Source organism: Artibeus jamaicensis, unplaced genomic scaffold (assembly GCF_021234435.1).
Source record: "Artibeus jamaicensis isolate MK-2021 breed Jamaican fruit bat unplaced genomic scaffold, CSHL_Jam_final scaffold_614, whole genome shotgun sequence".
NCBI classification, from domain to species: Eukaryota; Metazoa; Chordata; class Mammalia; order Chiroptera; family Phyllostomidae; genus Artibeus; species Artibeus jamaicensis.
In genome coordinates, this window is record NW_026522050.1 from 6988558 (window position 1) to 7010447 (window position 21890).

Consider the following 21890-nt stretch of genomic DNA (forward strand, 5'->3'; position numbering starts at 1 on the left):
ACAAATAGGAAGGACACAGGGACGAGAACTAAGGGGGGTGGAAATGGGAGGGAGGTGGGGAGCAAGGGGGGGAGGCTGGGATGGGAGAAATAGACAAAAAACTGTACTTGAAAAATAACTAAAAAAAAAAATTGTCCAAAAGGAACTTTTCTTAACAGTTTGGTGAAAGTGCTGAGAAATTCTCTTTTTCTTCTATTGACTCAATTTACTAGTATAATTTATACATAGTGTGTTCTCCCAAAACAAAACACATCTATATATTTATATATGTATATGTACATATGTATATATATGAATACACACATACATGCATACACATAAAATATGACATAAAATGACTTTCTCTCTTATCCATTTACTTTCTCGTTGGTGCAGCTAAAGCCCACTTTGTGGGAGGAGTGTTTGGATGAAATTGTTGAACTGACTTGTCTTTCTGAACTGGCATCTTAACACAGCTATTGCAACCACAGCTCACTGTCTGGGTGTAGAGTAAAAGAGGAACTGAGGAAGCACTGGCCTGGCCAGCATTTTTCCACTTCCAGACATAGGAACCTGTTGACTCTGGTCCTACTTGCAGTCTTTCATGATAAACATCACTTTTGATGTTTTATAAACAATTAATGAAGTTTTAGCATTGAAGTTTTTTTCTTTGCACACCTACTATAACCAGTTTATTTTCCTTCCTTCTACATCCATAATAAAAGGAAAAACATGAAAACCTATACATCCCCATCAATTTCAAATTTTGAAAAGACTAGCTTTCATTTTTACAGATTATTTTCACATGTGAATGTGTTTGGTACACATTTTTTTAAAAACCACCCAAGTTTTCACCCAAAAGACAACTCTCACACACACAAATGCTCTTCTTCCACAGGAATTGGCTTCTGAAGTTTTATTAACAGTTAAAAAATGCTTTTTTCTTTCACAAAAAAGTGCTTAAGTCTCAGGGGGCCAGTGAGGGAAACATTTTGGGAGAGTTAAGGTTATTTCATTCTTGTGGATAGATGTTGGCTTTACTAGTTAGAGCAGAGTAAGACAGGGTCATCTGCTTTCTTTTTAGAGGAAAAAGTTGTGGGTGACTTGAGGCAAGGGGGCTGTGAAGATGACTAGCTGTACCTGTCAACCTACCTGGTTGTGGGAGAAATCTTCCCCTGACTTTTCACAGGGGTCTCCTCCCCAGTGACTCTCTGGGGTAGGGAGTGTATGTGAATGTGTGACACAGGCCTTGATATACTGAGTCCCTATTCCCTGCAGTGTTAGTGCCTAAGGCTCCCCAGACGTGACTGCCCCAAGATTATTGCCCTTGTGATTAGAAAGTTCCAAACAGGAAAATATCAGCCCATAAAGTCAAAGGTAAAGTTAGCTCATATTTGAACTAGAATGATCTCACCATGAAATCACTAGTCCTTGGTGATGTGTGTGCAATACAATTTGTATAATGAAAACAGAGAAAACCAAAAATAAATGGCAGGAGATTTAAATAAAAAAACCACCTCTAATATATTGTCACCATTTGTTTAAACTTATCCCTTCTCTTTCCCTGTGATCTGAATTGGAGGGATTCCGATGTCATCATTTGATGTACTGTTTCTACCTTCCCTTCAAGTAAATTTGCTGTATCCATCCTTGCCCTCTCCAGTTGATTTTTAAAAGAGTAATTATTTTAAACAATAAATTAGACTGTTAAGTTATCTCACTCCCTGGTACAGAGTCTTGCAATGGTTGCACATTTCACCCCAAGTAAACTCCATAATTCTTTCTAGGGCCCACAAGATCCAGAAGCATTTGGCAATTGGTAGGCTTTCTGACCTCAGCGATCTTAATTGCTAAATCCCTATTTGCATCCTTCTCTCCACACTAACATCTAGTACTCCCAGGCACTCCAGCCTTAGATATTTCTATCTGTTCCCTCTATCTGAAAAAATATTTTTGATATCTCAGGCCTTCACTCCTGGGCCCTTCTTCAGAGGTGAAGATTATCTGGGTGCAAGTTCTGGCTCTGCCATTATGTGCTGTTGTAGGACTTGGTCACATAACATCCTGTGTCTTGTTGCCGTCATCTTTAAAACAATGTAGTAACTGCCTCAGGTGCTGTTTTGAGGTTTAGATGAGTTAAAGAGTGTAAAGATCTGGAATCTTGTCCCATCTATCGTAAGTGTTACAAAGCATGAATTACTATTATCACCCTTCCCTTGCCCCTCGCATATCATTTACACATATATTTTACTTGTGTAGTTTGTCGTGTCTGTTTTCTATTGGGTGGACAGGGGTTTTAGTCTCTTTATAGTGGTTTTATCGATTGATGGTCCTGACAGACTGGGGACTCAGTCAGTCACTCATTCTCCAGGAAACAAATCTTTCAACAAGCTTTTGGCAAATTAACTTCCAGCAGGGCTGGATGTGCATGGGCTTTCTGCACTAACTTTAATTGTTATCTATATTTCATTTTGCCAAGCTCATTCTTTTTAAAAATTTTTAAATATATATTTTATTAATTGTGCCATTATAGTTGTTCTATTTCCCCCTTCATTCCCCTCTACCCTGCACACCCCTCCCCCACCATTCCCCCCCTTTGGTTTATGACCACGTGTCTCAAGTTCTTTAGATTCTATATTTCCCATACTATTCTTGCCCTCCCCCTGTCTATTTTCTACTTACCATCTATGCTACTTATTTTCTGTACCTTCTCCCCCCTTCTCCTATTCCCATTCCCCTGTTGTTAACCCTCCATGTGATCCAAGCTCATTGTTAAAAATGGTGTTTTCTCTTTTATGTATATTTATTTAATCATTAGTAAAATGAATATTATTAGTAAACTTTATATTTTACTAGTGATAAATATATACATAAATTCATTATATGCATATAATATAGACATGTATAATATATATGTATATACATATATACTATATATACATAAAAATAAAATTTATATTTTACTATTGATTAAATAAATATATAAAAAAGAAGAAACCAGTTTAAAACAATGAACTTGGCACTGTTGGGAGTCAAATTGACAAAAATTTCCTGTGAAAAGCATTTACTATTTAACTATGATGCACTGAATCCCCAGTTAGTGTCAGGAGCCCCAGATAAAGTAGCTGAAAAGAAGCTTCTGTTTAGTGGTTTTTACTTTTATTTTGAATTCTTGACTTAATTTACAGAAGCTTTTTTTTTCTTTTTCTAAAATTTTATTTTAATTGTTCAAGTACAGTTTTCTGCTTTTTATCCCCATCCCAGCCCATCCTCCCAGCCGTCCCTCTTTACTAAATTTTTGATACTTAATTCCTACGTCGATGCATGAACAGTCAATCCTCTGCATATGCTTTCCTTTGTATTTCTTTAGGTTTATTTAAATACACACACATATGCAATTATTTTCTTGGCACATTTAAATAACAAATTTGATTTTTTCCAAGCAACTTTGCTGTGTATGTTTTTCATGGCGTGACTTGATCTGATATCTTTTAATATACCATTTCTATTGTGATGAGATTCTTGTGTCTTATTGTATTTCTGGAAAGTGATCAAACCGCAGTCATAAGCATTTTATCATAGTTCACTTCATAGCCTGTCTTCTGGAGGTTTGCTGAAACCAATTCTTTGCCTCATTATTGCAAACAGCAAGGCATCCCCTCCACCCAAACTGGGCTCATATGGCACATGTTATCTTTTATTGCTAGAATGTGTGCCAGACATGTGATATTTCAATTCTATTTACATTTGAATAGGGCTTGACCTAGCTGACTTTTGTATGTCTTTAGTGAGGGAAGAATTAAACTTCCACTGGCATCCTTAGATATCCTAGGTGGCATTAACATTCTTGCCAGGCCTTCTGGGTTATAGCATATGTTAAAAACCTTAATTGTGAACAAAGTAGCAGTAGTTGGACACAATATTTGAAAAAAATTAATCAGTAATTATATTCCTAAATTGTTTGGGACTGGTTTACATGCAGTTATCTCATCACAGAATGTAGAAGTTCCCCAGTGCCCACTGCCTGGCAATACTATGTAATATGGAAGCAATTAGGTCAGTGTTTCCACTTCTAGTCAGGATGCAAAAGTTTCAAGTGTCTGGGAAGATTGAGAAAAGTGTCATTTCCAGTAGCTACCATTCTTCATGTGATGATTTTAATTAAATAAAATGCAGATCATTAAGTGAAGAGAAACTGAAGTCAGAGTTTGCCTAAGTGTGGATGATGAAACTGTCTCTCTGGGTCTTATTACAATACTCTTTACTGCAAACAAAATTCCCCACTGCAATTGCTGAAAGTGAGTTTACTTACTTGCTAATCAGTTTCAAGGGGCCTTATTAAAACGATGCTTCTCAGTTTTTTCATGGGGACATATTAACTGAAACCAATCTCAACAAACAAAAAGTTTTATTTTAAAATTAATGAATATGCATCTGCCCTGAGTATATGGAGTTAATTATCTGATTCCTCAGGGATGGCCATGTCCTCTGCCTTGAAGCGTCTTCCTTTGGGAGAGAAGACAGTGTCGTGGGAAGAGAAGAGGATTTGAAGCCAGATCTACATTTGTGCTCCGGCTCTTCTACCATCTACCCATGTCCTCTTGGGAAAGTCATAAACTCTGAACCTCAACTGAAAAGTGCAAATGCTACTTACAGCCCAGGGAAATTTTGATGAATAAATCTATGATGGATATTAAATCACTTTGAAAATTGCAAATTGATAATATTCTAACAATTATGAGTAGAATGATAATATAAACAATAATAAAAGCACTGACTAGAATTTATTTAGCAATTACTATGTGCCAAGCAAGGTACTAAAAGGGTCTATGTACATTATATCACTATTCCTTACAAAATGTTGTGTCATATGCAAAATGCTGCTTTTTACACAAGAGATGCTCACAGAATTTAAATAATTTGCCTTAAATCATATCTGATAAATCTCAATACAAGAAATGATACTGAGATTGGAGAGTGGTAGTAGAGATTAAAAAAACCCAGAAAAATGATAATATCTAAAAAGTAAAATAGACACAAAATTTGGAAAGAAATAAAAAAGTTAAAAGATGAATATTATTATTTGATCTGCATAGTAGCATTCACCAAGATAAAGCACACAGGATGAAAATCAGATTTGAAGATGTGGGTGTTGGCATGTAGAACTTGAGGTGCTTCAAGACATCCAACTGAAACCTATATCTAGACATTTGGATATAAAACTAAAACTGAAAGGAGATATCTAAGATAGAAAAATAAATATGAAATTCATTAATAATTGATGTGGCATAAAAAAGGATTCTGAAAGACAGGAGGAACTAGAAGAAATAATAGCAGAAAAGTACAGTCAAACAGTGAAATGAGTGTGATAAGAGAAAAACAACAAAAGTGTCATCTCTACTAAAATCCTAATGGCATTTTATATAATCCTAAAATTTATATGGAACCACAAAAGACCCTGAATGGCTAAAGAGTCTTGAGAAACAAGAAAAAAGCTGAAGGCATCAAAGTTCTTGATTTCAAAATATATTACAAAGATTCAACAATTAAAACAGAATGGTAATGGCATAAAAACAGACATATAGATCAATAATACAGAATAGAGCAACCAGAAATAAACCCATAAAACTGACTTTTGACAAGAATACCTAGATAAATAATGAGAAAGGAACAGTCTTTTTAACAAATGGTGCTGGGGAAACTGTATATCCACACGCAAAAGAATGAAATTGGATCCTTATCTAACATCATACAGCAAGCAACTCAAAGTGAATTAGAGACTTCAATGTAAGACTTGGAGCTGCAAAACTCCTAGAAAATAATACAGAGAAATATCATGGCTTTGGGCGTGGCAGTGACTTCTTAGATATGACACTACAAACAGAAGGAGCAGAAACAAAAGTAGATACACAGGACTCCATTAAACTAAAAAGCTTCTGCTTGCAAAAGACACAATTAAACAGAGTGAAAGGCAACCTATGGAATGGAAGAACACACACACACACATATATATATATATATGTATGTATATATAAACTGAATCTTTTTTTAAAGATTTTATTTATTTATCTTTAGAGGGGAAGGAGAGAGAGAGAGAAACATCAGTGTATAGTTGCTTCTAGTGCATCCCCTGCTGGGAACTGGCCTGCAGGGAGCTGGCCTGCAACCCGGGCATGTGCCCTGACTGAGAATCGAACCGCGATCCTCTGGTTCGCAGTCCTCTGCTCAATCCACTGAGCTACACCAGCCAGGGCTCTGAAGAATATGTTTTTAATATAGTCACATATCTGATAAGTGGTTAATGTCCAAAATATATAAGGAGCTTGTACAACTCAACAGCAAAAGAACCCATGTAATCCACTTAAGGATTTGAATAGATATTTCTCCAAAGAAGACTGAAAATGGCAAACAGGTATATGAAAATATGGTCAACATCACTAATCATGGGAGAAATGCAAATTAAAGCCACAATAAGAAATCACCTCACAGCAGTTAGTATGGCTATTATTTAAAAATGCTAAATGTTGGTGAGGATGTGGAAAAGTTGAAATCCATGCATACCGTTCATGGAAGTATAAATTGGCATAGCCCCCTATGGAAAACGGTATGGAGGTTCCTCAAAATAGTATAAATAGAACCAGCGTATCAGTTCTTTCCACTATCCACTTCTGAATATGTATCCAAAACAATTAAAATCAGCTTCTGGAAAAGATATCTTCATTCCATGCCCATTGCATGGTTGTTCACAATAGCCATGGCATGGAAACAACTTAGATATCCATTGACAGGTGATGGATGAAGACACTGTGTTATGTACCTACAATAAAATATCATTCAGCTTTAAAAAGGGGGAATTATGCCACATGTGACAACATGGACTAACTTTAAGGATATTATGCTAAATAAAATAAACCAGTTACCATTGGATAAATACTGCACTATTCCATTTACATGAAGTATTGAAAATTGTCAAACTCCAGAGACTGGGGGAAAAGAAGGAGAGAGTTGTTCAATGGATAAAAACGGTCAGTTATATAAGATGAAGAAGTTCTAGAGACCTGTCCTACAAAATGTTTTGTATCGTTAACAATATTGTGTACTTACAAATTTGTTAAGAGGGTAAATCTCATGTTAATATTCTTGTCACCATTAAAAACAAGAAAGTGTGGCATCACAAATGATGAGAAATGGGACAATGTACACTTTCAAATTTCAGAGGAATGTAAATTTTTAAAAATGTTTATTGTATTTATCAATGACGTTATAGGCAAACTGTAGGGAACTGGCTTCAGTGGTGGAGAAAAACACTGGATGGGAAAGATCAAAGGATTGTGAAAAATTGGAAGCTGTAAACAACTTTTTAAAGAATTTTGGCAACTGCCATGAATTTTGTTCAACACACATATATCTGGTATATATGATATACATTAGATTGTATTTATTTTTCTTTTTTTTGTTGTTGTTCAAGTACAGTTATTTCCATGCCTCTCCTTGACTTTCCCCTACCCCACCCTCAATACTTTCTCCCTTCGGCTCTGTCCAAGGGTCCTTTATACATGTTTCTTCATGACCTTTCTCTTTCTGTCCCCCATTATCCCTCTTCCTCTGCCCCTCTGGTTACTATCAATTGGTTCTTTATTTCAACATCTTTGTTTATATTTTGCTTGTTTGTTTGTTCTGTTCATTAGGTTCCACTTATAGGTGAGATCATATGGTATTTGTCTTTCACTGCCTGGCTTATTTCACTTGGCATAGTGCTCTTCAGATTTTAAAATGGTTTGAAATTTAATGAGAAACTGGACTTTACCATGAATAAAAACATGATACCCTTTTCGTATAGATTCATCAAGACAGAGTGTGTCTGATTGCTCTTACTTTTTAAAGCAATTATCTTTTGAACGTTTACTAAATACCATAGAATTTATAGAGCCCTTCACATATATGAATTTATTTGATATTCATAAAAAACATAAAAGATGCACATTTCCATTGATTTTACAGTTGAGGAAATTAAGGCATAAAAAAAGAGTGTCAATATTGTTCAAGGTCTCCTTAGTAAGTTACTCAGGATCGAAGTGTGAATCGTATCCTTTCACAAATCTTGAGTTCTTATTTAAATGAATAAAGGTTTGTGGCCTTTTTATGTTGTTTTCAGTAGTATAGCCTAGTTTGCCTTCACAGGAATAGCCTGGTATACCTGGTATACTTGAAGTATGGTTCTTCCATAAATACAGATCATTAAATGATTAAAAATCTCATTATAATTTGTCTAGCTCATCACACTTTGAGAAAAACAGGAAAGAAAATATTACAGCATTTAGTTATCTCTAGAGGTTCATATTTAGATCCCAAGGAAACTAGGAACTAATAAATCACCCAAACAACTACAGAATGAGCTCACAGGAAGCCAGGATCGTGGCTAAGCAGGTGAGTCTATGGAGTTTGTAGGCTGTTTGTCTACGGAGTGGATTTCCACACCTCCACTCTACCCTAGTTTCCCATTAGAAACCTCTCTCTTTGATGAGCTGTGGTATTAAATGGGATCAGTCTGCTTTTAGAGATAATATCTCTATTATTGTAATCCCATTTTTCATTCTCATACTCTCTGCTTTGTAGTACTTTGTAAAGTACCTCCAATTCCCTGTCTCTTACAAGCATACACATACACAAACCTCTTAAAGGTCCTCATACTTAGTCAGATAACCTCTTAGAATTACCCTTCCTCCTGCAGTGGTATCCACAAAAGAGAGTTACTATATGGCTAGGAAGGAAAAATACAAGGTTTGGTAATATTTCCTGTCTAAAATTTTCTTTCCAGGGTGAGTTACCAGGAATGGCTCTATATTTACTTTTTTTGTTATTTCACTCAGATAAAATGCCTTGGTCCAATATGAGAAGAATGCAAATATTACTTCCAATGTCCATTGCAATAATTGATTCAGGCAAAAACCATTAATGGCTGCTAAAAATATTAGGGGAAAGGTTGGTACAGAAAAGGATATATGAGTAGCTCTACACTTAAGTGTCAGAAACAGTGGTTTTAAATATCCTTGGCCTTTGGAAAACCCCAAGCATAAGATAAAATGTTTTTCTTTTAGAAAAAGAATGGCTACTTACTGCAATTTTTGAGTCTTGAAATAAAATATAAGTCTATTGATATTTTCTTTCTCTAACATTGCTTCTCAGAAAAAAAAATGTGTGGCCTCAAGCAGGGATCTAAGGTGATCAAAGTCAAATCAGACTTTGATTTGACTTCACAACCTTTTTTCGGTATTGCTGTGTCATTTGCATTTGTTGAGGGATGCACAGAGGGTGCAACTGTGGGATGAAGAAGTCACCATGTCTGCACACCTGCAGTACGCTGGTAGCAGACCATGAGCCTCTGCAGGCTATTGGTAAGCTCTGGTGTAAATAAAGCCCTGCTTGGTGAACTCTGGAATGCAGGTTGCTTGGCTTGGAGGAGCCATGCACACCCCAATAAAGTACAGGGCAGGTCCTGAGTAATGCTAGACTGTGAGTAAATCAGGAAACACCTTAACTAATAAAGTAGAGAATAGGAGAAAGGAGGTTTCCCAATGACCATTTTCTTCTTCCCTGTGACTGAGTGCTTGCATTCGATTGCAACAGAAATAATAATAACTGTAAATAAAATATGAAATGTGGAGGAATTAGACATGATGATCTCTCAAACCTTTTCTCTGTTCAGATTTTGTGGATCTCTTCTGTGGAAAATAAAGCCAGGAGCCAAAATAAAATTCACAGAGGCTTAATGAGACTAATCCTGTTTTCCAGGGCTGGCAGAAAAGCAAGTAATTACAATTACTTTGAAGCACACATCAAGAACTTCACCTACATATTTATGTTTCCATACAATTGTGCTCACAACTCAATATTTTCTTAGGATGTGTTTACTAAAAAGTGAAATCTACTAGGGTAAGTGCTTTGGATATTTTAAGCCCTTGAAAGAAATGGACATATTTATGGAGAAAGATGTTTATCTACATGTGATTTAAAATAATTAGCAACCTGATAAACTACTTGATTAACTCATTGGGCAACAAATTTCAAACTGTAGATTTTGAATTGAACAGAAATCATAAGTATCTTGAATTCCTATGTAAATAAAATGGAATGTTTTCACATATTTGTAACAAGCTAATTGTTTTAGCTTGCAGAGCATAAAGTACTTAATCTATATAACTGGGAATGAGATATAGGAAAATGGGTAAGTCATAATAGATTATTTTGGTATATTTTAAAGCTGTGGGAAGATGCACAAAATTTAAATGCAAAGAAATAATGTAGTTTCATTTATGAATTGCACATTTTTTGTGCTGCCATATTTATATATGCATAAATATAGTTTCAACAAAACCACTGAAATATTAGTGTTAGTTGCCTCATGAGATTTTTTTCAGATAGTATTCAACTTTTAACCAACATCCTTCCTTATCTTTTAAAATCACAAAGCAAAATAAGTGTTAAGAAGACTATTTTGAAGTAAAAGACTCTTTGGGCCAGTCTCCCCTGTCATTAGAGAGCTAAGGTGTGTTTTTGATACAGGAAGACATGGTTTAAGGTGAGAAGACATGAGTGATCACCTTTCCCCAAAGCTGGCAGGATCTGTAACAAGTGTCATTTTTATTCTTCAGCTTGCAACAAAATTTGCCAGAATAAATGATGGAAATTAATATCACTTATGTCACTGAATTTATTCTCAAGGGAATTACAGACCGGCCAGAGCTTCAGGCCCCGTGTTTTGTGGTGTTTTTAGTCATCTATCTGGTCACAGTGCTGGGTAACCTTGGATTGATAACCTTAATCCAAACTGATTCTCGGCTCCACACACCTATGTATTATTTCCTCAGTCACTTGGCCTTTGTTGACTTTTGTTACTCTTCTGCTATCACGCCGAAGATGATGGTGAATTTTGTTGTGGAATACAACACCATTTCTTTCCATGCCTGTGCCGTTCAGCTGGGTTGTTTTCTCACCTTCATGATCACGGAGTGTTTCCTTCTAGCTTCTATGGCCTATGATCGCTACGTGGCCATCTGTAGTCCCCTACATTATTCAACAGTGATGTCAAAACGGGTCTGTGTTCAGCTGGTGGCAGTTCCATACATATACAGCTTTCTGGTTGCCCTGTTCCATACCATTATCACATTCCGTCTAACTTACTGTGGCCCCAATGTCATTAATCATTTTTACTGTGATGACATCCCCCTCTTGGCTCTGTCCTGCTCAGACACACACATGAAGGAGATTCTGATCTTTGCCTTTGCTGGCTTTGATATGATCTGTTCCTCTTCCATTGTCCTCATCTCCTATACCTTTATCATCACCTCCATTATAAGGATGCGCTCCACCCAAGGGCGACGCAAGGCCATTTCTACCTGTGGCTCCCATATGGTGGCTGTTACTCTTTTCTACGGCACCTTGATCTTTATGTACCTGCAGCCAAAATCCAACCACTCCCTGGACACAGACAAAATGGCATCTGTATTTTACACGGTGGTGATCCCCATGTTGAACCCCCTCATCTATAGTCTCAGAAACAAAGAGGTGAAAGGTGCCTCCAAGAAAGTCTTGAATAAAGGATGTGAAACCCTCAGAATATTAAAATTAAGAAAATGATAACAATAGATGCTTTATTAAATGTAAAAAAGGAACGATATTAGGCTTTCTTTTGCTGACATTTCATGTATTTCTTTCAGTATAAAACTAAAAATGTGACCGTTACTTTGACAGACCTTGACATTTTCTACAAAGACCTAGGCCAATCCTGGAAACTCAGTATGATTCAGACACTTGTTCAGCCTTTAGAGACCACTAAGATTATGTTCAAGCACAGGAACACTCATAAACACACACTCGTGGATCTCAAACAAAGGCAGCGGTAGATCACTAACATCTTTTTGTTAGAACTCAGGACTCTGGGACCAAGACTGCCTGAGTTTGAATTCCATCTCCTTCCTTTATTCGCTGTGCAACCTTGGACAATCGGCCTGAACTCTGTGACTCTTTCTCCAGTTTTAGAAAATAAAAGTGTTACAGTGGGGAATTGTAACCCATCCCACTTGCAGATAAGCAGCATGTTTGTAAGAATTCTAGGAACAAACTTCAGAAGATACAGATTCCAACTTTCATTCATCTCAACTCTGGGAGGTTTGCTGATGTACAACTATAAAACCAGGATGACACAACCAGACCATTGTTTGACCAGTTTTGAGGTCCTTACTGGAATGGGCTGTGCTTGTTTGCACATGGAGAACTTTTCAACCCTCTACCCTTTATTCCCTTTGTTCTGTTCCCCTCTCCCTTTTTATAAAAACCTCTGCCTGCACAGAGATGTTGAAATGGGCTTTGGCACGACAGTCCCCAATCTTCTCAGGTTGCCGGCACTTGAATAAATCTTTCTTCTTTACCAGCACCTGTCTCAGAAGTTTGGCTTTTATTGAGGCAGGCAGCAGAACCGGCATTCAATAACAGGAGGATCTGACTCATTAGTTTCTTTTGAAGATTAAGCAAGTTAATATTTATGAAATGCTTAGAAAAATATTTTATGATAATAAGTGCTAAGTAAATGTCTGTTATATAAATATGTGCTATTATGTAATTAAAGTTTAATTCATTAGTCATCGGTCTTTAAGTAAGTTCAGCCTTGGTTAGGATTCTATTATCTACCAGGCACTTAATCAAGGAGTCTTAGTAAATTTTTTTTAAAAACACAGAAGTGTGTGAAGTTTCACCTCTGGGCCTCAATTATTTTTAAATCAACTAAGGTCACCTAACTACTTATATGAAAATTCTAAATGTAAATTCAAGGCTTTCTGAATTTTGTTTTCCTAACACTGTAGGTGTTAATAACATAGGGGTATTATAACATAGATTATCTAGATTTTAATAGTCATTATCTGATTTTTAAATGTAATTTGAAGAACATGATTTGTAATGAATTATTTTTAAATAAATAAATTCAGTGTATTTGCAAATTTGTTAAAATAGAAATAAGCTTAGGTACCTGTTATTTATTCAATCACTCTTTCAGGATCATGACATGAATTTATAAAAAATTGATAATTTGATATGCTTTTATTTGACATTTCAATAAAAATGAATTAAGGAGTTAATATTATTTTGTTATTTTACTGTTTTAGAAAGAAACTGTGGTAAGTTGCAGTTGTGACAAGGACAGTTTGAGGTTTGCAATAGTGGGTAATTATTTTGTGTTCTTGCACTTAATTTGTAAAAATTCAGATATTCTGCTAGCAGGTAATTTTAGAACTTTGTGAATTGAATGAATTCTCAGGTTTTTAGAGAAGTTTGACAGAGAAACATGATGTTTATATTCACCACACTTTGTCTACTGAATGTATACTTATATGAACAGATATACATACCTTTTCTCACATGTCACATACAAGACACATGAGAACATCATAGACAGTCTATCTTTTTACGGGTAAATTCACACCTGAATAATCTTGGTGCCTCACCTGAGAAATACACACAGCTCTTCTGGCATTTCTATGTGCCTCTCTGCTTCATAAAATGATTAACAACAGCAACAGACTAATTGAATTCAAGTTTCACATCTTTTCACAATTTTAATTCCTTACTATCAGCAATCACTTCTTAAGGTATACCTGGTTTTTCTCAGGAATCAAGGCATTCTAGTGTACTTGATAGACATGTTATTCAGCTTCTTACTGGGCAGATGCATATATTTTCTCTGCAACCTGTATAACTGTACACCGGCCATTGGTCCAGGTAGCAGGGCTCATCCCTGAAATTCCAGTCCCTCAAAGTATCAAAATCTACACTCTTCCCATTGTCTCCAGGTCTATTAATAGAAAATGTTTGTATTTTCACTTTTCCTTCTGCAGTCTCCATAATATTTTTGTATCTGGACATAGAAATAAGAAGCTGTTTAAAAAAATAATAATCCATCATTGGTGGTGTCCAAGATTAGCGAAGAACGTGATCAATTTCAAAAAGTTTGGCCCCAAAGTTGATGCTTGCTCCCCCAGTTGGGTGGCATAAAAAGCTGCAGTTACTTGTAAAATAAGGAAAATTCTTATCTTATAAACTGGTGTATAAACATTTAGGTGGAAATACATGTAAGGACCAAGACACAGTCATTGAGAACTAATATAGCATTGGTAATAGCAGCTTTATTATCATTATGGCCATTGCCATGGATCATTTTGAAGACATTTTCCTATAAACATGGTAATACTTAAAGCTTCAGACTTTCTAATATTTTCTTTAATTTAGTTTTTCTTCTATTCTTTTCAGCTTGTTAGGCGAAGACTTAATTGTTCTCCTAAGAACAGCACACTTTCTGTATAACTTGTTTTTAAATGTTTTATTTAAATGAAAGACTGTCACACAATACCAAAATTTCTGTACTAACATTTACAGAAAAAAAGATATAGCTGAGGTTTATCTGGTATTTACTTCTGTTTGGCCTAATTTTACACGTGTAGCTTTATTAACTCATTTAGTCCTCTTACCAATACTAACAAATGTCACACACATCAAGTTTAATATGTTAAAATTAAGATTACAAAGTAGATAAAGTAAGTGGTCTTTAACCTATTTTACCTTAAAAAAGAATAATTGTAAAAAGCATAAAATTGAAATTTCTTTAAAATATGCTTTAATTTAATTTAACATATACACCCCAATGTTCAAAGCAGCATTATTAGCAACAGCCAAGTGCTGGAAACAGCCTAAGTATCAATCAATAAATGAGTGGATAAAAAAACTGTTGCACATTTATACAGTGGAATACTACACAGCAGAAAGAAAGAAGCTCCTACCCTTCATGACAGCATGGATGGAACTGGACAGCATTATGCTAAGTGAAATAAGCCAGGCAGTGAAAGACAAATACCATATGATCTCACCTATAAGTGAAATCTAATCAATAAAACAAACAAGCAAGCAAAATATAACCAGAGACATTGAAATAAACAACAAACTGACAGTGATGGGAGGGGGAAGGGGAATGGCAGGGGAAAAAAAGTGAAGGGGCAAGGAAAAGAATATGAATAGAGGACTCATGGGAGTGGACAATGGGGGAGGATTGACTCTAGGAATGGAGGGCGAAGGGGAAGGGAGAGCAATGGGGAAAAAGATGGGACGACTGTAACTGAACAACAATACATTTAAAAAAATTATTTTAGCAAATTAAAAAAAGCATTTGCTTTAGAAACATAAAATTTAAAGAATCCATCTAGAATATAAGGATTCTAATAAATTTAATTTATACTTTTTAATGTTTACTTATAATTCCCTCTTATTCTCTCAATTTTATTTCTCATTCATGTATTAGGTCAGAGATGCCCACTTCTTGTACATAATTTATGTCATCCAGTAAATTAGAGTGCAATCTATAAAGAATCATGAGTCAGTACATACTTATAGGCCTCTTTTTTCCTCAGACTTTCTTAGTTCTTAATTTGGTATGTATGTAATTAAATTAAACATAAAGTGTTGATATCTTGTTATGTAAATAATCACACAAGTTAATGCCCATTTGAGGTGATTTATCCAAGTCTCAATTTATATGAGAAAATTATGCTCCAAAGTTGTTCAGGTCCTTTTCTTGGGTTCTAAACCAAGGCAGTTAGTTATATAAGCAAAGAGGACCCACTGACATTGAAGTGTCAAAGTGAAGTATGGTTAGGTTTTATAAGAACAGCTAACAATCTGGCTTTGAGAGGAGATGGGAGATTCTGAGAAACATTTGAAATTCACATCACTGATGGGCAATGAGATGATAAAGGCAGAAGGCCCTTTGCCCCAAATATGGTGACTTTTCCCTTTACTCTTTGTCCAGGTATGTGAGCAACATGGGGGACCCGTTTATTGTGCCATGTTCAGGCTCACATACCATTCTAATTACGTGTTTGACACCAGAAATTTTTAATTTGAGTCTAGTGTTGTGTGACAATTTGTGAGTCACTGTTCAATTTTTTTTAATGTTGCATTACTGCAGTTGGAAATTTACGATAGTCACTAAAAATGTAAGCTTTGCTACTGAAAAAAGGGAACTCTGGTTTTTCCATTTACTAGCAACATGTGTTAATAAACTATGGAACTGTTTCTGAATTTCTTTATTCTATAAAATACCCATCTTAGAAGGTGTTATGAAACTTAAGTGAGACAGCCTATTTAAAGCACTTTAACCAGCATCTGACACACAGAAAAACATTTCATAGATCATAGCTTTATTTTTATTTAGAAAAGTTTATAAATAAAAAAATTTATAATTTACTAATGCAATCTTTACTACAGGTAACAAAAGTGGTTTCTTTTTTCAAGAAAATAAATGATGCTTATTTTAATAGCAGTAATGGAGGAACTCAAAAATTTCAGTTTAAAATATGTTCATACACACAAAAAGAAATTTAAAGGAATTAACTTGTTTTAGAGATCACAATAAAATAATTCTTTACTTTTATGTTTCCATTTTCACTTTATTTTTATCTTAATGTTTACTGTTGACACGATTACTGATGTCCCCATTTTCCCCTCCTTTGTCCACCTTACCCAGCCCGTACCCACCCCTCCTCTGGCCATCACCACACTGGTGTTTATGTCTGTGGGTTAGAACACTATGTTGCCAGCTGTTTTTTAAAAAGCTGTTACCCCATTACATGTATTCAAAACAAAGAGATCATTGGTACAATGGCGTTAATAATTAAATATAATAGTTCACATTTATGAAATGCTTGCTATTTGCTAGGAACTGTGCAATGCTTTTTATGTTCATAATCTTACCTAATCTTATAATCAGTCTGAGAGAAAGGAAATATTACTGTGTTTTGAAGATGAGGAAACCAAGATACAAAAATGTAATTTATCAATGGCAACAGCTATTACTTGGAAAAGCTAAAATTGTTGTCCACACTGTTAGAATGAAGAATCCACATTTCTGACCACAATTTACATAGGATAACTAATGAATTACTATGGTGTTGAGTGGCTGCAGTGACCTAAATTGATACAAACTCAGTGTCACTAAATGCTCAATGTCAAGGCAGTTCTGCTGGTGCTATTCTTTAGGCTGAATGCAGAGAATTATCCAGAGTGTTTGAACCAAAAATTATTACCATTAAATTTTGACACATCTTCCAGATTGTCTATGCAGCAAGCTTGAAATACAAGATACCAATGTTGATCTATTTCAGTACTGCTGAAGTGTCCAAAAATGACACAATATTCAGATATAGCTACTATTTTCCCATTCTCTGTTTCTTTAGTTATGAAGGTAAAGTGATAGACAGGATTCAGATTTCTTTCTCTCTCTATCTCTCCTTTTACAATTCAACAACTCCAAATTTACAAAATCCCTTTTATATGGAAATCACTGAGAATGACAGTAGGTGAGACATATTTTGAGTGACTCTGAGCCCTTGAAGGAAGAATTTGACTCTACTATTTATCAGCACTGCGACTGTAGACAAGACACAACTCAAAGTCCTCTGACCCCTCCTTGTCCAAATAATTTTCAGTTATTTAATAGCTAAACACAAGTTTTCTTTTATTTTTTCAGTGAGTTTTTTACCTCCTGGTTTCTCAAGCTATAGGTGAAAGGTTTTAACATGGGAGTTGCTACCACATAAAACATTGAAGCAAATTTATCTGTGTTCAGAGAATGGCTTGACTTGGGCAGTAGGTATATAAAAATGATTGTCCCATAAAATACTGTGATGGAAGTCAGATGGGAAGCACAGGTAGAAAAAGCCTTGTCTTTCTTCAGCAGAATGGACCCTCAGGATGGCAAAGAGGATGAAGACATAAGAAATGGTAACGATCAGAAGACAGCAAAGGGTAATGAATCCAGCAATGATTAACAACAGCAGCTCTTTGACTTGGGTGTCAGAACAGGACAGAGCAACCAAAAGAATGTCATCACAGTAGAAGTGGTTGACCATGTTGGAGTCCCAAAAGGACAAGTGGAATGTCTCAACTATCTGTACAAGACCCATAGTGAATCCATAAATGTATGTGCTAGCAATGATTTGATTACAGCAAAGGGTTGCAGATGGCAACATATTGATCATATGCCATGATTGAAAGCAGGTACGGTTCACAAACTACAAATGTGATGAAGCAGCACACCTGGATGGCACATGCATAAAATGTTATTCTTTTAACTTCATGCAGAAAATTCACCAAGGTGTTCTGGGTGACAGCAGAAGTAAAAAAATTTAAGGGGGGAAAAAAGGAGGGATTTGGAGGAACAAATATGAAGGACACAGGGATGAGAACTAAGGGGGGTGGAAATGGGAGGGAGATGGGGAGCATGGGGCGGGGGGGGTTGGGATGAAAGAAATAGACAAAAAACTGTAATTGAAAAATAACTAAATAAAATTATTAAAAAAAGAAGTGATGACAAAAAGAAAAAAGAAAAATCAAAGAAAGCCAGGTGGCTGAGAAAAAATACATGGGTGTGTGAAGTTGAGGACTGACTTGGATGAGCATAATCAAACCAAGATTACCTACCCATGACACTAGCTAAATAGATAATGAGGAACATGCCAAAAAGAATGATTTGAAGGTCTGGATTATCTGTGAGTCCTGAGAGGATAAACTCAGACACTGCTGAATGGTTGCCTGTGGCCATAGAATAGATTTAAAAGTTTTGTTTTTACATCTTAAAACCCTCCAGAGCACAAATTCTTAGTGTTCTTGTCTTCATTGGCAATAACCAAGCAGATGTTAGGAAATGATACTGACCCACCATAATCACACTGAAAGGAGAATCTTCACATTAGTTCTGAACACAGAATGAAGTGGCTTGTTCTAGGCAAAATTTTCAAAACACGAAACTCTGTGGGGATTTGTAAAGACAGAAAGAAGTTATTTTATTTAAAATTTTACATAACTGAATAATCTATTCCACAACTATTTTAATAAAAAATGAAGACTAAGAGCTATTTAAACAGATAACAAAAAAGATAATTTTAATTATTGGAATATTTAAACAAAATGATACTAATTTTTTGAAAATTTTTAATTAATAGGAAACAGTAAATTCAAAAACTTAATTCCAGAAGAGGTAATATGAAAAGCCATTAAAAATTTGAATACTGATGATCTCTATACTAAATATTTGGGATAATTTTTATTTTATTTTGCTTTTTTACTACAATTCTTAGTTTTCCCTAAATTGTTACATAGTATTTGTAAATTAAAGGGGAAAAACATCTTAGGAATGTAGATAAGTAGTTATTTTTAAAAATATGCATAACAGAATTAAAAAAACATTGAGTGATTAAGAACACACACTTGTATTTTCAAACATCCAGATGTAAAGTGGAAGGAGAAAATTTTTTAGGGTATTTGTAGAAATACAAACTAGTTGCTGGCTAATTAAAAGGGAGCAGATATTAATAATCTTTATTCAAGCAGAAGAGAGATCAATTTTATTTTATTTTTTTTAACTCATTGAACTGTGCCATCTTTCAACTAGTTATCTGGATAAGAAACAAAAACCACCCCCAGAACTATTTTTTCAATATAATTTGAAGTCAAGGAGTGTGATACTTCTGGCTTTGTTATTTTTTCTCGGGACTGCTTTGGCTATATGAGGTCTTTTGTTGTTTCCTACAAATCTTGTAATTTTTTTGTTCTGTTTCTTTAAAAATATCATTGGTATTTTGATGGGGATTGCATTAAATCTGTATATTGCTTTGGGTAATATGGACATTTTAACTATGTCGATTCTTCCAATCCATGAATACAAAATGTCTTTCCATTTCATTGTCTTTTTTCAGCATATAAGTCCATCACATTCTTTTTTTTTTTTAAAATATTTTATTTATTTTTATTTTTAGAGAGAGGGAAGAAAAAAAAAAAACTCGTCCATCACATTCTTTATTAAGTTTATTCTTAGATATTTTATTCTTATTGTTGTAATTGCCAAAGAAATTTTTCTTAATTTTCACTGTTAGTATATAGGAATGCAGTGGATTTTTGTACATTAATTTTGTATTCTAAAACTTTAGTATAGTTGTTTATTTTTTTATTAGTTTTTTGGTGGAGTTCTAGGGGTTTGTATAATCATGTCATCTGCAAGAAGTAATACTTTTATTTCTTCATTCCCAATTTAGATGCCTTTTATTTCTTTCTCTTGCCTGATTGTTCTGGCTAGGACTTATAGTACTATGTTAAAATAAAAGTGGTGAGAGTGAACATCCTTGTCTTGTTCCTGATCTTACAGGAAAAACTTTCAGTTTTTCCACCATTGAGTATGGTATTAGCTGAGGTATAGGCAGAAAAGCAGACATACAGAATGGTGGAACACAGTTGAAAGCCAAGAAATAAACCCACACATATAAGGATGAACAATCTTTGACAAAGGAGCCAAAAACATACAAAGGAGAAAAGAAACCTTCTTCAATAAATGGTGCTTAGAAAATAAGAAAGCCACATACCAAAGAATGAAACTAGACTACAGTGTATTTCCATATACAAAAATTAAATCAAAATGAATCAAGACAATATATAAGACTTAAATATAAGATATGAAACAATAAATTACATAGAAGAAAATATAGGTACTAAACTTATGGACCTTGGTATTAGAGGATATTTTATGAATATGACCCCAAAGACAAGGGAAGCAAGGCAAAAATAAATGAATGGGACTATATCAAACTAAACAACTTCTGCACAGCAAAAGAAACTGCCAACAAAACAAAAAGGCGACCGACCAAATATTTTTGGAGAAGATATTTTGGACCAAATATTTTTGGAGAAGATATTTTCAAACAGCAACTCTCACAGGGGTTAATACCCAAAATTATATTTAAAAACTCATAAAACTCAAATGCGAACAAATAAACAGTCTAATTAAAAAATGGGCAGAAATAAGCCAGGTGGTGAAAGACAAATACCATATGATTTCACCTTTAACAGGGACCTAAACAACAAAACAAACAAACAAGCAAAATATAACCAAAGACATTGAAATAGAGAACAGGCTGACAGTGACCAGAGGGGAAAGGGGAGGGAATTTCAGGGGAAAAGGGGAAGGATTCACAGGAACAACTATAAAGGACACATGTACAAAAACTAACAGGTGTGGAAATGGGAGGGAGGTGGGGAACACTGGGGTGGGGCTTGGATGGGAGTAAAAGACAGAAAACTGTACTTGAACAATAATTAAATAAATAGGAAAAAATGGGCAGAAGACTTGAACAGATGCTTCTCCCAAGAAGACATGCAAATGACCAACAGATGTATGAAAAGATGCTCAACTTCACTAGCAACTAGGGAAATACAAATCAAAACTACAATGAGATACCACCTCACACCTGTTAGAATGACCATTGTCAACAAGACATATAGTAACAAGTGCTAGAGAGATTGTAGAGAAAGAAGAAACCCATTCACTGCTGGTGAGAATGTAAACTGATACAGCCACTATGGAAAACAGTATGGAGTCTCCTCAGAAAATTAAGAATAGAGGATCCACAGGATCCAGCAACCCTCTTCTGGTTTTCTATCTAAAAAAATGAAAACATTTATTTGCAAAGACATATGCACCCTTATGTTTACTGCTGCATTATTCGTCATGGCTGAGACATGAAAACAACTGTAGTGGCCTTTGATAGATGATTGGATAAAGATGTGGCACATACATACAATGGAATGGTAGTCATTAGAAAAAATGAAATACTGTCTTTTGTGACAGCATGGATAAATCTTGAGAATGTCATGCTGACTGCTAAGGACCATCTGATTTCACTCATACGTGGGATGTAAAGCTAAAAGCAACAAATGAACAAATAAGAAAAACAAAAAATAATCATAGACACAGAGAACAGTGTGGTGGGTACCAGAGCCCAGGGGGCTTGGCGGGGAGGTAGTCAAGGGTAAAGGTGGTA

At 35.1% G+C, this 21890-nt stretch overlaps 1 protein-coding gene and 1 pseudogene across 2 annotated transcripts; one reads left to right on the plus strand and one right to left on the minus strand.

The window, feature by feature from the left end:
• Positions 1-5962: 5962 nt before the first annotated feature.
• LOC119040865 (olfactory receptor 1038) lies at positions 5963-11616 on the plus strand. Of its 2 annotated transcripts, XM_053659171.1 has the most exons (2): positions 5963-5982; positions 10668-11616. In XM_053659171.1, exons 1-2 carry the CDS (start codon positions 5963-5965, stop codon positions 11614-11616), a joined length of 969 nt encoding a protein of 322 aa, XP_053515146.1. The 2 variants fall into 2 exon arrangements, with proteins under 2 accessions (XP_053515146.1, XP_036989869.1); XM_037133974.2 differs by lacking the exon at positions 5963-5982 and having other exon boundaries at positions 10657-11616.
• Positions 11617-17507: 5891 nt separating this feature from the next.
• On the minus strand, positions 17508-18670 carry LOC128625775 (olfactory receptor 5AL1-like; annotated as a pseudogene).
• Positions 18671-21890: the final 3220 nt, after the last annotated feature.